General features: G+C 41.4%; 1 protein-coding gene across 13 annotated transcripts in view; it reads right to left on the bottom strand.

Annotated features, from left to right (window-relative positions):
* The window catches only part of LOC101095724 (P2R1A-PPP2R2A-interacting phosphatase regulator 1-like), a 101,578-nt gene extending 88,113 nt beyond the window's left edge, over positions 1–13,465 (bottom strand). For 11 of the 13 annotated variants that reach the window (XM_019824334.2, XM_045050339.1, XM_019824329.2 and 8 more), the window contains exons 1-4: positions 13,322–13,465; positions 12,831–13,017; positions 6,974–7,052; positions 4,791–4,877 (exon numbers count right to left, since the gene is read on the bottom strand). In XM_019824334.2, coding sequence (XP_019679893.1) covers positions 4,791–4,877; positions 6,974–7,052; positions 12,831–12,937 — 273 coding nt within the window. In that variant the 5' untranslated portion in view covers positions 12,938–13,017; positions 13,322–13,465. Of the gene's footprint in view, positions 1–4,790; positions 4,878–6,973; positions 7,053–8,064; positions 8,204–12,830; positions 13,018–13,201 lie in introns of those variants that run through there. The other 2 variants (XM_045050335.1, XM_045050340.1) reach the window with 2 other exon arrangements.
* Positions 13,466–13,971: the final 506 nt, after the last annotated feature.

Below are 13,971 nucleotides of genomic sequence, written 5' to 3'. Positions count from 1 at the left end.
ATTCAAATGCCCAGAAAGGTAATATAAAATGTGAAACACTCAGGTTTATAAGATTTATAATCTAATTGGAAAGACACGCTAAGCTGAATATAAATATATACATATGCTCTATATAAAGAAATTACGGTACTTGAGCTGTATTATGATGACATGTTATTAAAAACAAAATAAGAGAATTGCATGGTGTGGCAAACTGTTCTGAACTATGAAAGACTTCCCGGAAGAGATTATTTTTAATTGATATCTAAGGGTTGGGAAGAAACTGGTTAGTTTCAGGTAAAGGCCTAGAATTTCCCATTGTGGGGTGCCTGGGTGGCTGGGTCGGTTAAGTGTCTGACTTTTGGTTTTGGCTCAGGCCTTGATCTTCTGTTTTGTGAGTTCAAGCCCTGCATTGGGCTCTGTGCTGACAGTGCGGAGCCTGCTTGGGATTCTCTCCCTCTCTCTCTGCCCCTCCCCTGCTTGCTTGTGCACACTTGCTCTCTCTTTCAAAATAAATAAATAAACTTTAAAAAATAAAATTTGTAAAAAAAAAAAAAAAAAGAATTTCATATTGGAAAACTTTATCTAGGAAATCCCAGGAAGACTGCCTGACTGCAACTGAGGAGATCAACAGGAATGTGGTGTGAATGTCTCGGGAAGGTAGGATTTGAATCATTAGCCACAGGAAGGTTCTTACACTGGACAAAATGTGGACTGGACTTGGCTGATTCTTTTAGGAATGGAAAATTAAATGGAGAAAAGAAGGCTTTTGGAAGAGAATCTCCCACAGGTTAAGTACTACAGGTGGTGTTTGCAAGGGAATTACCTTAGATAATTTTACTACACGAAACAAGGTACTAAAATAGAAATAAAGCATTTCCTGAGATCTCAATAAACCTCACTGGTATCTTTTGTATCAATTTCTCATTGTGCCTTTCTCTCACACTCTAGGGGGAAAAAGTCCTTGGGAGGAAGCAAGAGTATCAGCACCAAGGAATGATGTCATGGGGGTGGGGAGGAGGAGGGGCGTTGGGGTGGGTGCTGGGTGAAGCTGATTCCCAAGCATTACCTCCAGTGAAGGAATTACGATAAGAAAGATCAAGCTCATTTCCATTTAAAAGAGAAACCACAGAAAATTAATATTGTGAAGACATCAAATTCTTTGGAAAGAATTTTAACTTGACTACAGTTGCTAATTTTAACCCATTTTCCTTCTGTAGTTACTAGAGATAAAGCACTTAAAAAATCCTGAACAAGAGTTGTGTGCTGTGTTTACGAATGCCTCTGCCTAGTTCCTGCAGTGACTGATTCCGAACATGAATTGAATGCAGGCTAGCAAGACCGAGCACAAAGCAGGGCCAGGAATGTATTATACACTCACTATTGGGTGGGCCATAAATTAAATTTAGTTTGTAGTTGCCAATGTGAAAAGCAAACCCTAATCAGACAAATATCAGTAGTCATGCCATTAAAATGGACAAACTGCTCAAGAAAAGCACAATCATTTCCAAGAGGAAGATGAAATATTTCTCCTGCTCTGTTTTGAGAAGGTGGGGGTAGAGATGAGGAGATGTAGCTAAACCAAATTAAACAGGGGTGCCAGGAAGTGAATTCCTAGTGGAAGAGTGGGGAACAGGCATGCAAACCCTGGAGTTCTTAGGAGATACAGCGAAGGGATAATTTGGGGGGATGGCATGGTCCCCACAGTCAGAAGAAGGCCTCAGGGGGCACCTGGGTGGCTCAGTTGGTGAAGCATCTGACTCGATCTCAGCCGGGACTTGATCTTGGGGTTGTGAGTTTGGGCCCCAGATTGGGCTCCATGCTAGGCGTGGAGCCTACTTTAAAAGAAAAAAAGAGGGCCTCAAGTTTCTGATCATCAGAAGTGGGGTGGAGTGATTTTCTGAGAGTGGGGAGGAAAATATTGGCACTTAATTCAGAAAATAATTGTGAGACAGATTTTTACAAGGTTTGGAAATATACATCTTTATCTGCATGTTAAAGGGCACCCATGGTTCTTCAATACCTTCTACCACTGCAATTTTTCCTAAAACACTTTCACCTTCACTGAAATACATGAAAAATTTTTTTTTAATTAAAAAAAAATGTTTATTTATTTTTGAGACAATGCAAGAGACAGAGTGCAAGCAGCGGAGGGGCAGAGGGAGACACAGCCCTGTCTGAAGCGGGCTCCAGGCTCTGAGCTGTCAGCACAGAGCCCGACGTGGGGCTTGAACTCATGAACCGTGAGATCCTGACCTGAGCCGAAGTCGGACGCTTAACCGACTGAGCCACTCAGGTGCCCCTGAGAAATTTTAATGGTGATAAAATATACATAAAACTTCTCATCTTAACCACTTTTAAATGTACAGTTCAATAGTGTTAAGTACATTCATATTGTTGTGCAACCAGTACCCAGAACTCTTTTCATCTTGCAAAAGCGAAACTCTATACCCACTAAATACTTTTCATTCCACCCTCCTCCTAGCCCCTGGCAGCCACCATTCTACTTTCTGTCTGTATGAACTTGGCTACTCTAGGTTCTTGCCACGCCAATTTTAAGGACAGTCCAGTATAGGGTAGGACCCTTAAACTTATGATTCATGTTATCACTCAATAATACATGTATTTTTTCAAGAATGATGTTTCTAATTTGTGATGTGATATATCAGCTAGAAATGACAACACCTGGGGGCGCCTGAGTGGCTCAGTTGGTTTCGGCTCAGGTCATGATCTCGCGGATCGTGAGTCCGAGCCCAGCGTCGGGCTCTGTGCTGACAGCTCGGAGCCTGGAGCCTGCTTCGGATTCTGGGTCCCCTTCTCTCTCCACCCCACCCCTGCTTGTGCTCTGTCTCTCTCTTTCAAAAATGAATAAACATTATAAAAAATTTTAAAAAAGGAAATGAAAACACCTGTATTGCTGATGCTTTGTGAAAAGCAAATAGTATAGAAATGCTATAAATTAATAGTCTTCCTATAATTCCATGCTCCAGAAATAACTACTGATAGATTGACACATATCCTTCTCAACATCTGTAAATACATGCAAGCTCATGCTATACATAGGATTCTGAACCCTACGTCTAATTACTAGGTACAAAGTTTAGTGAGGCTGCTGAGGGTAGCAGAGTGGAAAGACAGAAGGAACCTGGGTGTCTGATGACATCACTGAGCCACTGAATTAACCAACCCTGGAAGTTCCTTTCCTTAAGATTTCTTGTTATTGGAGATAATAAATTCCCTTAGAGTTTAAGCTGCTTCTAACTGGATTTTGTTACTTCTGCCAAAAGCATCCCAACTATCTGTCATTCTCCCAGACAATTCGGCCTATGTATCCCGAAAGCAAGTATAAACCTACATAAGTCTCACAATAATAATGAAGTGCAGACTTTGAACAAAATAAAACCTCATGCATCATGCTGTTACAGCAAGTGAAACCAATAAGCCTTGAAACTCCTGTCATCAGGTAAGTGTAAATGACGTCAGTCGTGCCAAACACAACCTGTTATATAAGATGGTTTGTTTTAAAACACACATTATATTAAACTGAACATTATGCAAATTAAAAGCCTAGAATTCCAAAGGAAAATTATGCATTTAAAAAAATGCCAGGTACATGTCTGTTCTATATATGTACCATTACTAATAAAACTAAAAAAATTAATAATATATGTGGAGCACTTAGTATGTGTCAATGCTGTGCTAAGTGCTTTACATTGATTTTTTTTTTACATGCTGTGAGCATTTTTCCCCTTTAAACTATGTTAAAATACACATAACATAAAATTTACCATCTTAACTGTGTGGAAATGTACCAGTTCAGTGGTGTCAAGTATATTCACATTGTTGTGCTATGTGCTGTAAGTTTCTCTTTTTCTTCCAGTTTTCGGATATATTTTACACTGATTAATGTACTCACTTCAACAAACCTATGAGGCAGATATGGTTACATTCCCATTTTACAGATGAGGAAATTAGCACACAGAAAGGGTAACGTGTACCCGAATAACCAAGCTAGTATACACGATGCCATTTGTAAGTCCTTTCTTCTCAGTCATTCTTCAACCCAATCCAATCTGGCTTCATTTCACCCCACCCCTCTCTCCACAGAATTTGCTTTCAAATACAAGAAATTCATTAATAATCTCCATTTTGGTAACTCAAAGGACATCCTTCAGTCTTTATAACTTAATACTTAAGTATTACTTAAGTGCTTGCTCTCTGGCCACTCGATAGCATATAACTTAATACTTTTCCGTGTCTTTTCATGGTACTACTGGTGATCTTTAAAGCTGTTTCCTGTAGCCTCTTTTCTTCTTTTATGCTTTCTGCATAGGTCATAGCATGCATTCCCAGAGCTTTAATTAACGATCCAGTGATGGTGCCTAAACATGTGTCTTTAGCTCAGATCTCTATCCTGGGCTTCAAACTGTTCCTTCAAACTGAGCTTCAAACTCAGTGGTACTGAGATCAGTACAACTAACATCTTCACTTAGAGATCCCAGAGAACTTCAAATTTAACATGTCCAACACTAAACTCGTCTTCCCTCCAAATCCATTCTTCTGCCAATGTTCCCTTCTTCTGTGGCCCCACCGACCCATCAACTGCCCAAGCCAGAGGCCTAGCAGTCATCCTTGCCTCCACCGTTGCCCACCCTCCAACAAATTTATCAACAATTGAGTCTACCTTTCAAATATCTCCCGAATCTCCTACTCTCCTCCATGCTCACGGCCATCGCAGTAGCCAGGGTCACCGCAGCTGCCTCCTATCTGATCATCCTGTATTTCCTTTTGCCCACTTCCAATCTACTTACCGCTTTGCGGCCAGGGTAGTCTCTCAAAGATGCAAATCTGGTCATGTCAGTCTCAGACTTAGAATTCTTCAGTGGCTTCACATTGACCTTAGAAGGACAAAGTGAAAAATCTTTAGCACGACTTGGAAGGCCCTACAAGATGGTGCACTAATCTATGTGTCCAATCAATGTCATCTCTCCCCACTTCATCCTTACTTCCACTTTAGCTAGAATGCACTTCTTTCAAATTCTCTACACACCATACTCCTTTTCATTTCCAGGCTTTTACACGTGTCATTTTTTACCTGGAGTACTGTCTGCTCCTATAGTCCACATCCCAAGCTAGCTAACTCCTACACATCAGTAAGATCTCAACTAAGAGAGGTCATTTCCTCCCTCAACCCCTCAAACTAGGTTAGATCTCTCTGGCAACTAGATCAGGGCTTAATACATAGGAGGTTCCTAAAAATATTTGTTGGCTTGGCTGAGTAGAAAAGAAGAATGAATAGGTAGGGAGGGCTTTGGTGGAGAGCAAGCAGTCAATAAATATTGTTAAATGAATGAGTAAATAAATGAATGAGTAAAAGCAGGAAGATTTGTTTAACGAACAATTCTATTTTTTTCCTGGTATAATATTAGTGCATTGGGGGAAATAATATTGGATACCATTCTACAAAGAGGAAAATACCCAGTTGCAAGATCAGGAGGCATTATTTTAAAATGGGTTCCAAGCTATAACATTTCACTAAAAAATCACGTAAGAGAAATCTATGAACAACTATACGTCAACAAATTAGGTAATCTAGAAGAAATGGACAAATACCTAAAAATCACATAAATTACCAAACAAACTCAAGAAAAAATAGGAAACCTCAATAGATCTGTAAACAAGTACAGAGATAGAATCTGTTTCAAAACGCTCCCAACAAAGAAAAGTCAGATATAGCTTCACTGGTGAATTTTACCAAACATTTAAAGAAGAATCAACACCAATCCTACTCAAAACTCTTCCAAAAATAGAAGAGGAGGAACATTTCCTGACACATTCTATGAGATCAGCATTACCCTGATACCAAAGCCAGCAAAGACACTACAAGAAAAGAAAACTACAGACCAACATTGCGTATGAAGAATACAAATGGAAAAATTCTCAACAATGTAATAGCAAACCAAATCCAATAGTACATTAAAAGGATCACACAGCAAGACCAAGTGGGATTTATCCTAGGAATGCAAATGTGGTTCCATAAAAGAAAATCAATGTAATGCATCATGTTAACAGAACAGAGGGGGGAAAAACCACATGATTATTTCAATAGATGCAGGAAAAGCGTTTGAAACAATCCAATGCTTTGATGATAAAAATACTCAAGTACGTAGGAATAGAAAGGAACCTCCCCAACGTGATAGAGGGCATTTACCAAAACCTATAGGTAATATCATACTCAGTGATGAAAGACTGAAAGCCTTCAACCTGGAAAACAAGATAAGAGTGTGTGCTTTTTGAAACCAGAGAGAGGTGGTAGTTGAACAACACTGTAAATGCACTAAATGCCCCTGAATTGAATACTTTTCAATTAGTTAACTGTATATTATATGAATTTCACATCAATAAAGAGATTCATTTAGTAAATCATTTGTTCATTTTGGTTTACTGATCTACAAGCTATTACCTACATTTATAGGGTAATTAGTTAAGTGAGAGTAATAATTTAGAGATTACATTTTAACACCATGAAAAACAAACTTTATTTTCAATTCAAGATAAATGTGAGATAAAAGTCAAACTAAAAGCCTAAAAACTATTCTTAAGAGAGCCTGCAAATTTTCCTCTCAAAATTAGAACATTCTTTTAAAAATTGGAAGCCAGATGGTCTTATACATAAGAACAAATCTCAATGTTAAATCCACATGGGATTTAAAAGTTAACTCTGCTGCAGCTGCAGCAAAGCAATCATAACTGTAGTCACCGTGTTTATTTTTCCTGCAGTGATGTTTAGAGCTGTGTTTCTCAAATTGGGAACTTGTTAGAAATACAAATTCTCAGGTCCCGCCCCAGATCTCCAGAATCAGAAACTCTGGGGTTGAGGGCCAGTAGTCTATTTTAATAAGTCTTCCAGGTGCACACTCAAGTTTGAGAAGCACTAGTTAAAACCAACTGCACAAGTCTTGGCCAAGTGAGGCTGCTACAAGCGTTTTCTTACCAGACATTGTTGGGTCATAAGCGTTGTGCTATTTCTTCTAGTTGTTAACGTGTCAGCTTGGAATACCTGTGAATTATCACTATGAAAAAAAGGAAAACATTTAAAACCCATTACAAAACTTTTTTTAAAGAAATAAGATTCCAAATACTTAAGAAACAATGCCATTAACGTAAATGGCTTCTTTGGGGCGCCAGTTGTGCAGATGGATAAATTGCAATATGTGTGCACGTGCACATGCACAGCCTTAGTTGGCTGAGCCTAAACAAGTGTCCCTGTAAGGGAAGAAATTTTCAAGCATGCCACTTTACCTCTAGTCATGCTACCAAGAATAAGTATAATTTATTGTGGCCTTGGAAATGCATCATTTTCTGTGTAAACCTGTAACTGACTTAAATTTATGACTGAAGCTACCACGTGCGATACCAACTCCCTCTCGACTGTGAAGCTTTCACACGAACAAGAGGGATAACCGGTAGAGGTCGACAGAACTGAGATTTTCACAGGTATCTTTTGTTTGATGAAAATGTTTTTAACTTAGTTGCACACACTCAAAACATTAAGAGGGTTCACGCAAATAATCCAGATTCCGGACTTCTAGCTTCTCTTGAAAACTCTGCAAGACGTGGCCACACCGGGCCACGTTCCCATGTGGCAACCACAGGCCAAAGCCAAGCAACCGCTGCCTGCTGAAGATGGGGCTCGTCTTTCTCTGCATCGATGGCGCCTCGGCCTTATTTGGGCTTGGGACCCTGAAAACATCTTCTCCTTTTTATGTCTTTTTTTTTTAATTTTTAAAAATGTTTTTATTTATTTTTGAGACAGAGAGGGACAGAGCATGAGCAAGGGAGGGGCAGAGAGAGAGAGAGAGACACAGAATCCGAAGCAGGCTCCAGGCTCTGAGCTGTCAGCACAGAGCCCGACGCGGGGCCCGAACTCCCGGACTGTGAGACATGACCTGAGCCGAAGTCGGACGCTCAACCGACTGAGCCACCCAGGTGCCCCTTTATGTCTTTTTTTAAAACTTTTTATTTTGAAGCAGTTGCTATTTTGAAGCACAATAAGTTGCTAGACTACAGAGGGTTCCCGTGTACCTTTCAGCCAGGTTTCCCCAAGGAGGATAAAAGTCATTGGTAACATTTCCTTCATTTTTGCCATATCCACTCAGGTGTCAAGTCTTTCAGGTTTTGCCTCTGTAGCTGCTCACAGGGCCATTTTATTCTTTTTAGGCTCCCTGCCAAAAACCAATTCAAAGCCTTTTTACTTTCCTGCGGACTTTGCAATAGTCTCATTTGTCACTTCATCTCAGTTTTGGCCCTGCCACAATCTACCTAACAGACTACCAGGTCACCTTCCTGAAGGACAGCTTGCTCTCCTGCTCACAATATTCAGTAATTCTCTTCATTTCCGTGGGCTGAATTTAATTACATTCATTACTATGACATTCAAAGCCCTCCACACTTTAGCTCTAGACTTTTGGATGTGATGAACTAGTAAGATTTCAAAACAAAATCTTGGCACAAACGTACAGTTGCTACCAACTTTCTGTTGTGAAGTAAAGTCATCAAAAAAAAAAAAAAAAAAAAAGCCCAGGGGCGCCTGGGTGGCTCAGCAGGTTAAGCGTCTGACTTCGGTTCAGGTCATGATCTCCCAGCTCATGAGTTCGAGCCCCGAGTTGTGCTCACTGCTGACAGCTTGGAGCCTGGAGCCTGCTACGGATTCCGTGTCTCCCTCTCTCTCTGCCCCTCCCTGCTTCATGCTCTCTCAAAAATGAATAAACATTAAAAATTTTTTTTTAAATCCCACCATTTACCAACTCCATCACTTCACTTACAAGAGGACATTTTTTTTTGAACCTGCGTGAGAGTGGGGGAGAGGTGCAAAGGGCAGAGGGATGGAGGAGAGGAGAGAGGGAGAAAGGAAGACTGAGGGAGAAAGAGAGAGAGAGAGACAAGGAGAGAGAGAGAGAGAGAGAGAGAGAGGGAGAGAGAGAGAGAGAGAGAGAGGGAGAGAGAGAGAGAGAGAGAGAGAGAGAGAGAGAGAGAGAGAATCTTAAGCAGGCTCGAGGCTCAGCATATTCTTGGAATGCTGTCCCAGCTCTCCGGCTCCCCTCTTCCCGTCTGTATCCTATCGATCTATCAGAATCCATCTCATATGCCTCCTCTCCAAGAACATTTTCCTTATCCCTCAATCCTACTGTCATTTCTTACTCCCTTCTTTGCATCTCCCTAGCACTTTCTTTCCCTCCCTAAGCACAGATCTTAGTCTATCATATACTTAAATCCTTTGATTATTTATTTTCCCTATTAAATTAAAAGCTTACTGAGTCACATCTTTGCAGCATAGTAATTTGTATATAACAGGTAGTAACTCAATATTTTATGAGGGGATATGTGGTATGGGTCTAATGTTTACTTCCTTTTCCAATCATTTTTCTCTATGAGAACAGGAAAATATTCTAGCAGTCACAAGAAAGCTGGAGGGACACTAATGGGTTACATATTTGCACTCTTGTATGTGAGGGTAATTCTTAAGGCTGGCAATTATATTCTCCCCTAAATTTTTGTCACTCAATTTTAATAAGACTATAACTGAAAGAAATCATTGAGGAAGCATAGATTTCAATAGGTAGGAGTCACTCAACATGAATTCATAAAATCCTAGGTGATACCTACAACTGAGTTAAGTGCTACAACTTAAAGTAAAGACACTATAACTAGATACAGGTTCAATGCACCACATCAGATGAGCAATAAGCAGCTCTGTCTAAATATCTAAGCTACAAGATGTTTATGCTAGTTATATCCCCAAAGCAATCATTCACTACAGCCACTATTGTCTTTCCAGCTTTGTACGAATTTAATAAGGCAGATAGTTGGCAAATTTCTTCTGCAAAGGGCCAGACAGTAAATATTTTGGGCTTTGTGGGACATACAATCTCTGTGGCAGCTACTCTGTCATTGTAGTAGGAAAGTGGCCATGGGCAACAAGTAGGCAAATGGGCACGGCTATGTTCCAATAAAACTTTATTTACAAAACCAAATGGCAGGCTGGATTTGGCCCACAGGTAGTAGTTTGACTTTCAAACAGTTTAAATGCAGGGCCAGACTAGAGGTATTTACAGGGGGAAGGCACTGGCAGAAATCCCAGAACTTACTAATACTCAAAGGGCCAGAGAAGTAAAAGGAAAAAAAAAACAAACTACCTTTAAATAAGGTTACTGACACCAGTAGTGAAGTCAGACAAGTAGATGGCTAAAGGGTATAAAGAACCAAGAGGTTCAAAAGTTTTGACATCAGTATTTTTGATTTTTTAAAAATTTTTTTAATGTTTTTATTTATTTTTGAGACAGAGAGAGACAGAGAGCAAGCAGGGGAGGGGCAGAGAGAGAAGGAGACATAGACTGGGAAGCAGGCTCCAGGCTCTGAGCTGTCAGCACAGAGCCTGACACTGGGTTCGAACTCATGGACGGTGAGATCGTGACCTGAGCCAAAGTCGGACACCCAACCAACTGAGCCACCCAGGCTCAGTATTTTTACTGAGCCACCCAGGCGCCCCGACATCAGTATTTTTATTAATACGAGATGTACACAAAACAGTGCAGGAACTTTTTTGAAAAAAAAACAGTAATTCTTATATTAAAGAGTTAATATTTAAGGAACAAATTCTGCGAATACTGGTGCAAGAGATTGTGTTCATACACAGGAAGCATCAAGCAAAATTGGAAAATTACTTGAAAGAAGTGCAACAATATTTAATGAGCAGTGAAAGAGGCAAGACAACAAGTATTAGAGGCTCAATTTAGTGAGAAAGCGAGGGAAGTGAGCAGTGTACATATACAACCAAAAAGAATGGAGGTGAACTTGAATTCTAGTGTAATTCTACTCCAAATTGTTTTCCCTGCCGTGTCACTTTCCTGACCATGCTCTAAACTGGCCATAACAGCACAAAATCTGCCCTCAGGAGATCATTTGGCCAAGTTCCCTGACATCAGGCATGTCACATATCATCTTTGGGTTACTTCTTTATGACACATGAGAGTCCCTGGACTTGGTCCACCTTGTGGTTTCTTTATCTTTAACTCCTCGTAGATAAATAGGTAAACTGATTCTCACCTTTCTGTACCAATTTCGCTTCATGCATCAGGAGCTTAAGCTACAGAATTTGACACTGTAAGCATGCACTAATATGATAAAAATAAAAACTTTTAATCCTCCGCAGAACAAAACAAAGCATGAAGGGATAACTGCGACCACTCTCCTTGTTTCTAGGACTGCTTGCAACTTGTTTTTTCATTTCATAAAGGCTTCCAATAAAACCAACATTCTCCTCAAGTGCTTTCTTCTAGCAGAGTGGGTCCATAGCAATTCATTTTTTCATACAATAGGATTAGGGTCTATGCTGAATTTATAGAATGTTCTCGTTTTCAGCTCAACATGAACAGCTGCCTCCCCTTTATTTTTCTATCTGCCTATTAAAAAAGATAATGCATTATTTTTTTGATTAATCTTAGTTTGCATTTCCTTTTGGAACAGTATATTCTCCTTTGCCTCAAATGACCAGAAAGCTGTATTTGGTTAGTTAATGAGCTTAGAAGTTGATTAGTAGTGGACAAAACACTAGCTTAGGAGTCAGGAGACACAGGTTCCTAGTACTGGCCCTACTACGTCATTTTAGAGACTTATGGGCCTCAGTTTCCTCATACGTTAAATAAGGAGGGTAGATCTGGTCTCTGAGTTCACTTCTAACTGTTGTGATTTATACCTATCAATTAGTATGATGCTAGCAAAAACGAGGAACAAAGTTACTAACACAGGAAGTGAATGAATTTTTCAAACATTTTTACAATACTGATAAAACTTTATGATACTATGATGTGAGATCCAAGATCTCACTTTCAAACCCTATTTTAAGAAATTATAAGCTTGTGCCATGCCAGATATTGGATATGTGCAGGAAAAACAGTTAACCATCAGGTCAGTGTTTCTAAATCTTATGTTTTCCATTATCAGTCCTCAAAGGAGTCTTCCCTCCCCCTTTTTTTAGAGAGGGTAGGGGCAGAGGGAAAGGGAGAGAGAGAATCTTAAGCAGGCTCCATGAGATCATGACCTGAGCCGAAATCAAGATTTGGATGCTTAACCGACTGAGCCACTCGGGCGCCCCTCTAAGGAGCCCCCCCCCCCTTTTTTTTTACATTTTCCCTCCAATTACTCCCTCTTAAAAATTCACACAAAATTTTTGTACGTATAGCTGTGGTTTGTACATAAAAAGGCAAGATGTTTTTCACCACCCTCCTCCCAAGAACGAAGTTGGGGGCAGTACCGGCCACTGAGGATGCAACATTTAGGAGATCAAGTTTCTGTGGTACCTAAACTTTTTGTTCAAATAAAAACTAGGTGTAAAAAAAGGCCCAAGCTTAGTTGCTTGGCAACCTTTTATGATGGCTGGAGGTGAAAGTCAGAGGTGACAAAGCAGCTGAGAGAATGACAAAAAATTACAGTCATTACAGAAGATCTGGAGGCAAAGGGTGGGGAACACTCAGTTTCTTCAAAGGAGTGGGTAAGAGATGGGGTGAAGTTAGAAAAAGTCCTGCTCCACACCAATAGGTTGCTGCTTTTGGGTCCCTGTGGACTGTCAGAAGAGTACGTTCAGGTTCACGTGTGTCAACCTCAGGGTAGGTGTGCGCTCTCCCTCCGGCCAGCCCAACCCACTCCTCCCCAAGGCTGAGTGTGAGATCTCCAGACAGCAGGAACACGGGAGATAGCTGCAGAAGCTCGATGAAGAAAGGGATGGGAATGCTATCGTAAGTCACTGTCCCCAACTCCTGCCACCCACCCCCTGCTATCTCAAGCCTGCTCACCCAAGCCCACTGATCAAAGGGGCGCTGTTGGATCGTTTCAGCGAGTCGTCTGTGGTGGCTGAACTCGGCAGCAGCTCCAAGTCTAGGTCCATTTTCTCTTGTGCCATGTCCACGTCGAGGAAGAAGCTACTGCTTGGTCAGAACTTCGCAAGGTTTTCTGGCTCCCATTCACATAAGGACAAGTCAACTGGGTGAGGAGAGCAGGGAGAGAGGAAAAGGGGAAAAAGAGAGGAAGCACCACCTTTAGACGAGTGCTCACCTTTGCACCCCTACCATCCCTAATACCAGTGGGCACAAAGCGTGGCAAGACTGGCTCGGACCCTCGGACCCCCCACAAGCTCCGGGTCCCTAACGCTGAGAAGATACCCCACCTCCAAGTCTATAATGAAAGTGGGGAATTTATCTTAGTCGCCTCCACAATTGTTCGCCCTTATTTCCCTCGGCCAAGGAAACCCCAGGGGACCCTTTCCGGCCCAAGCAAAAACTACAACCTGTCGCCTCCGAGAAATCAGTTGGGTGCCGCCCCTCCGCACAAGCGCCGGACGCGCGGCCCGCCGACGCACACTTATGACGCAAGCAATGAGGGTTAATGAGGGCGCTTTCGCCAGCCTTGCGGGGGCGGGGGGGCGCACGCGCAGTCAGAGCCGCCTTTTTATCCTTAGCCGCGTTCTCTCTTCTCTCTTCCTAGGGGCGATTAACCGTGGTTGTTCCTCCGCTCCCATGTGAACCGCGGGATGGTTTCGCTGACCGCTATTTAGGAAAGAAAGGGTGGGGAGGAGTAAGGGGTACTGGAGCGCCGTCTTTTCTGCGTCTTTTCTGCTGTGTCTAATATAATATTGTTTTCTCAGATTTGATTAGCCAGTTATCCCCTTATAATTGAGACCTACAAGCTTGTTACCTCTGTCCTGTTAAAGCCAACACTACACATTTGTAGTTTTAAAATAATGCAATACGTCTGGCGGGGGGGGGGGGGGGGGACAACCCAAGACCTGCCACCTGCTCCCAAAGTGTTCTGGTAGGCAAAACATAAGAGAACATAAGGGAAGGGAAGCAAAAATAATATAAAAACAGGGAGGGGGCCAAAGTGTCCTGGTAGGGCGCTAATCCAATTGAATCAACTGTGCAGACAAATCACTGTTTT

The sequence above is a fragment of the Felis catus genome, chromosome X (assembly GCF_018350175.1).
Source record: "Felis catus isolate Fca126 chromosome X, F.catus_Fca126_mat1.0, whole genome shotgun sequence".
Classification (NCBI taxonomy): domain Eukaryota; kingdom Metazoa; phylum Chordata; class Mammalia; order Carnivora; family Felidae; genus Felis; species Felis catus.
This window is presented reverse-complemented; position numbering and strand designations above follow the sequence as displayed.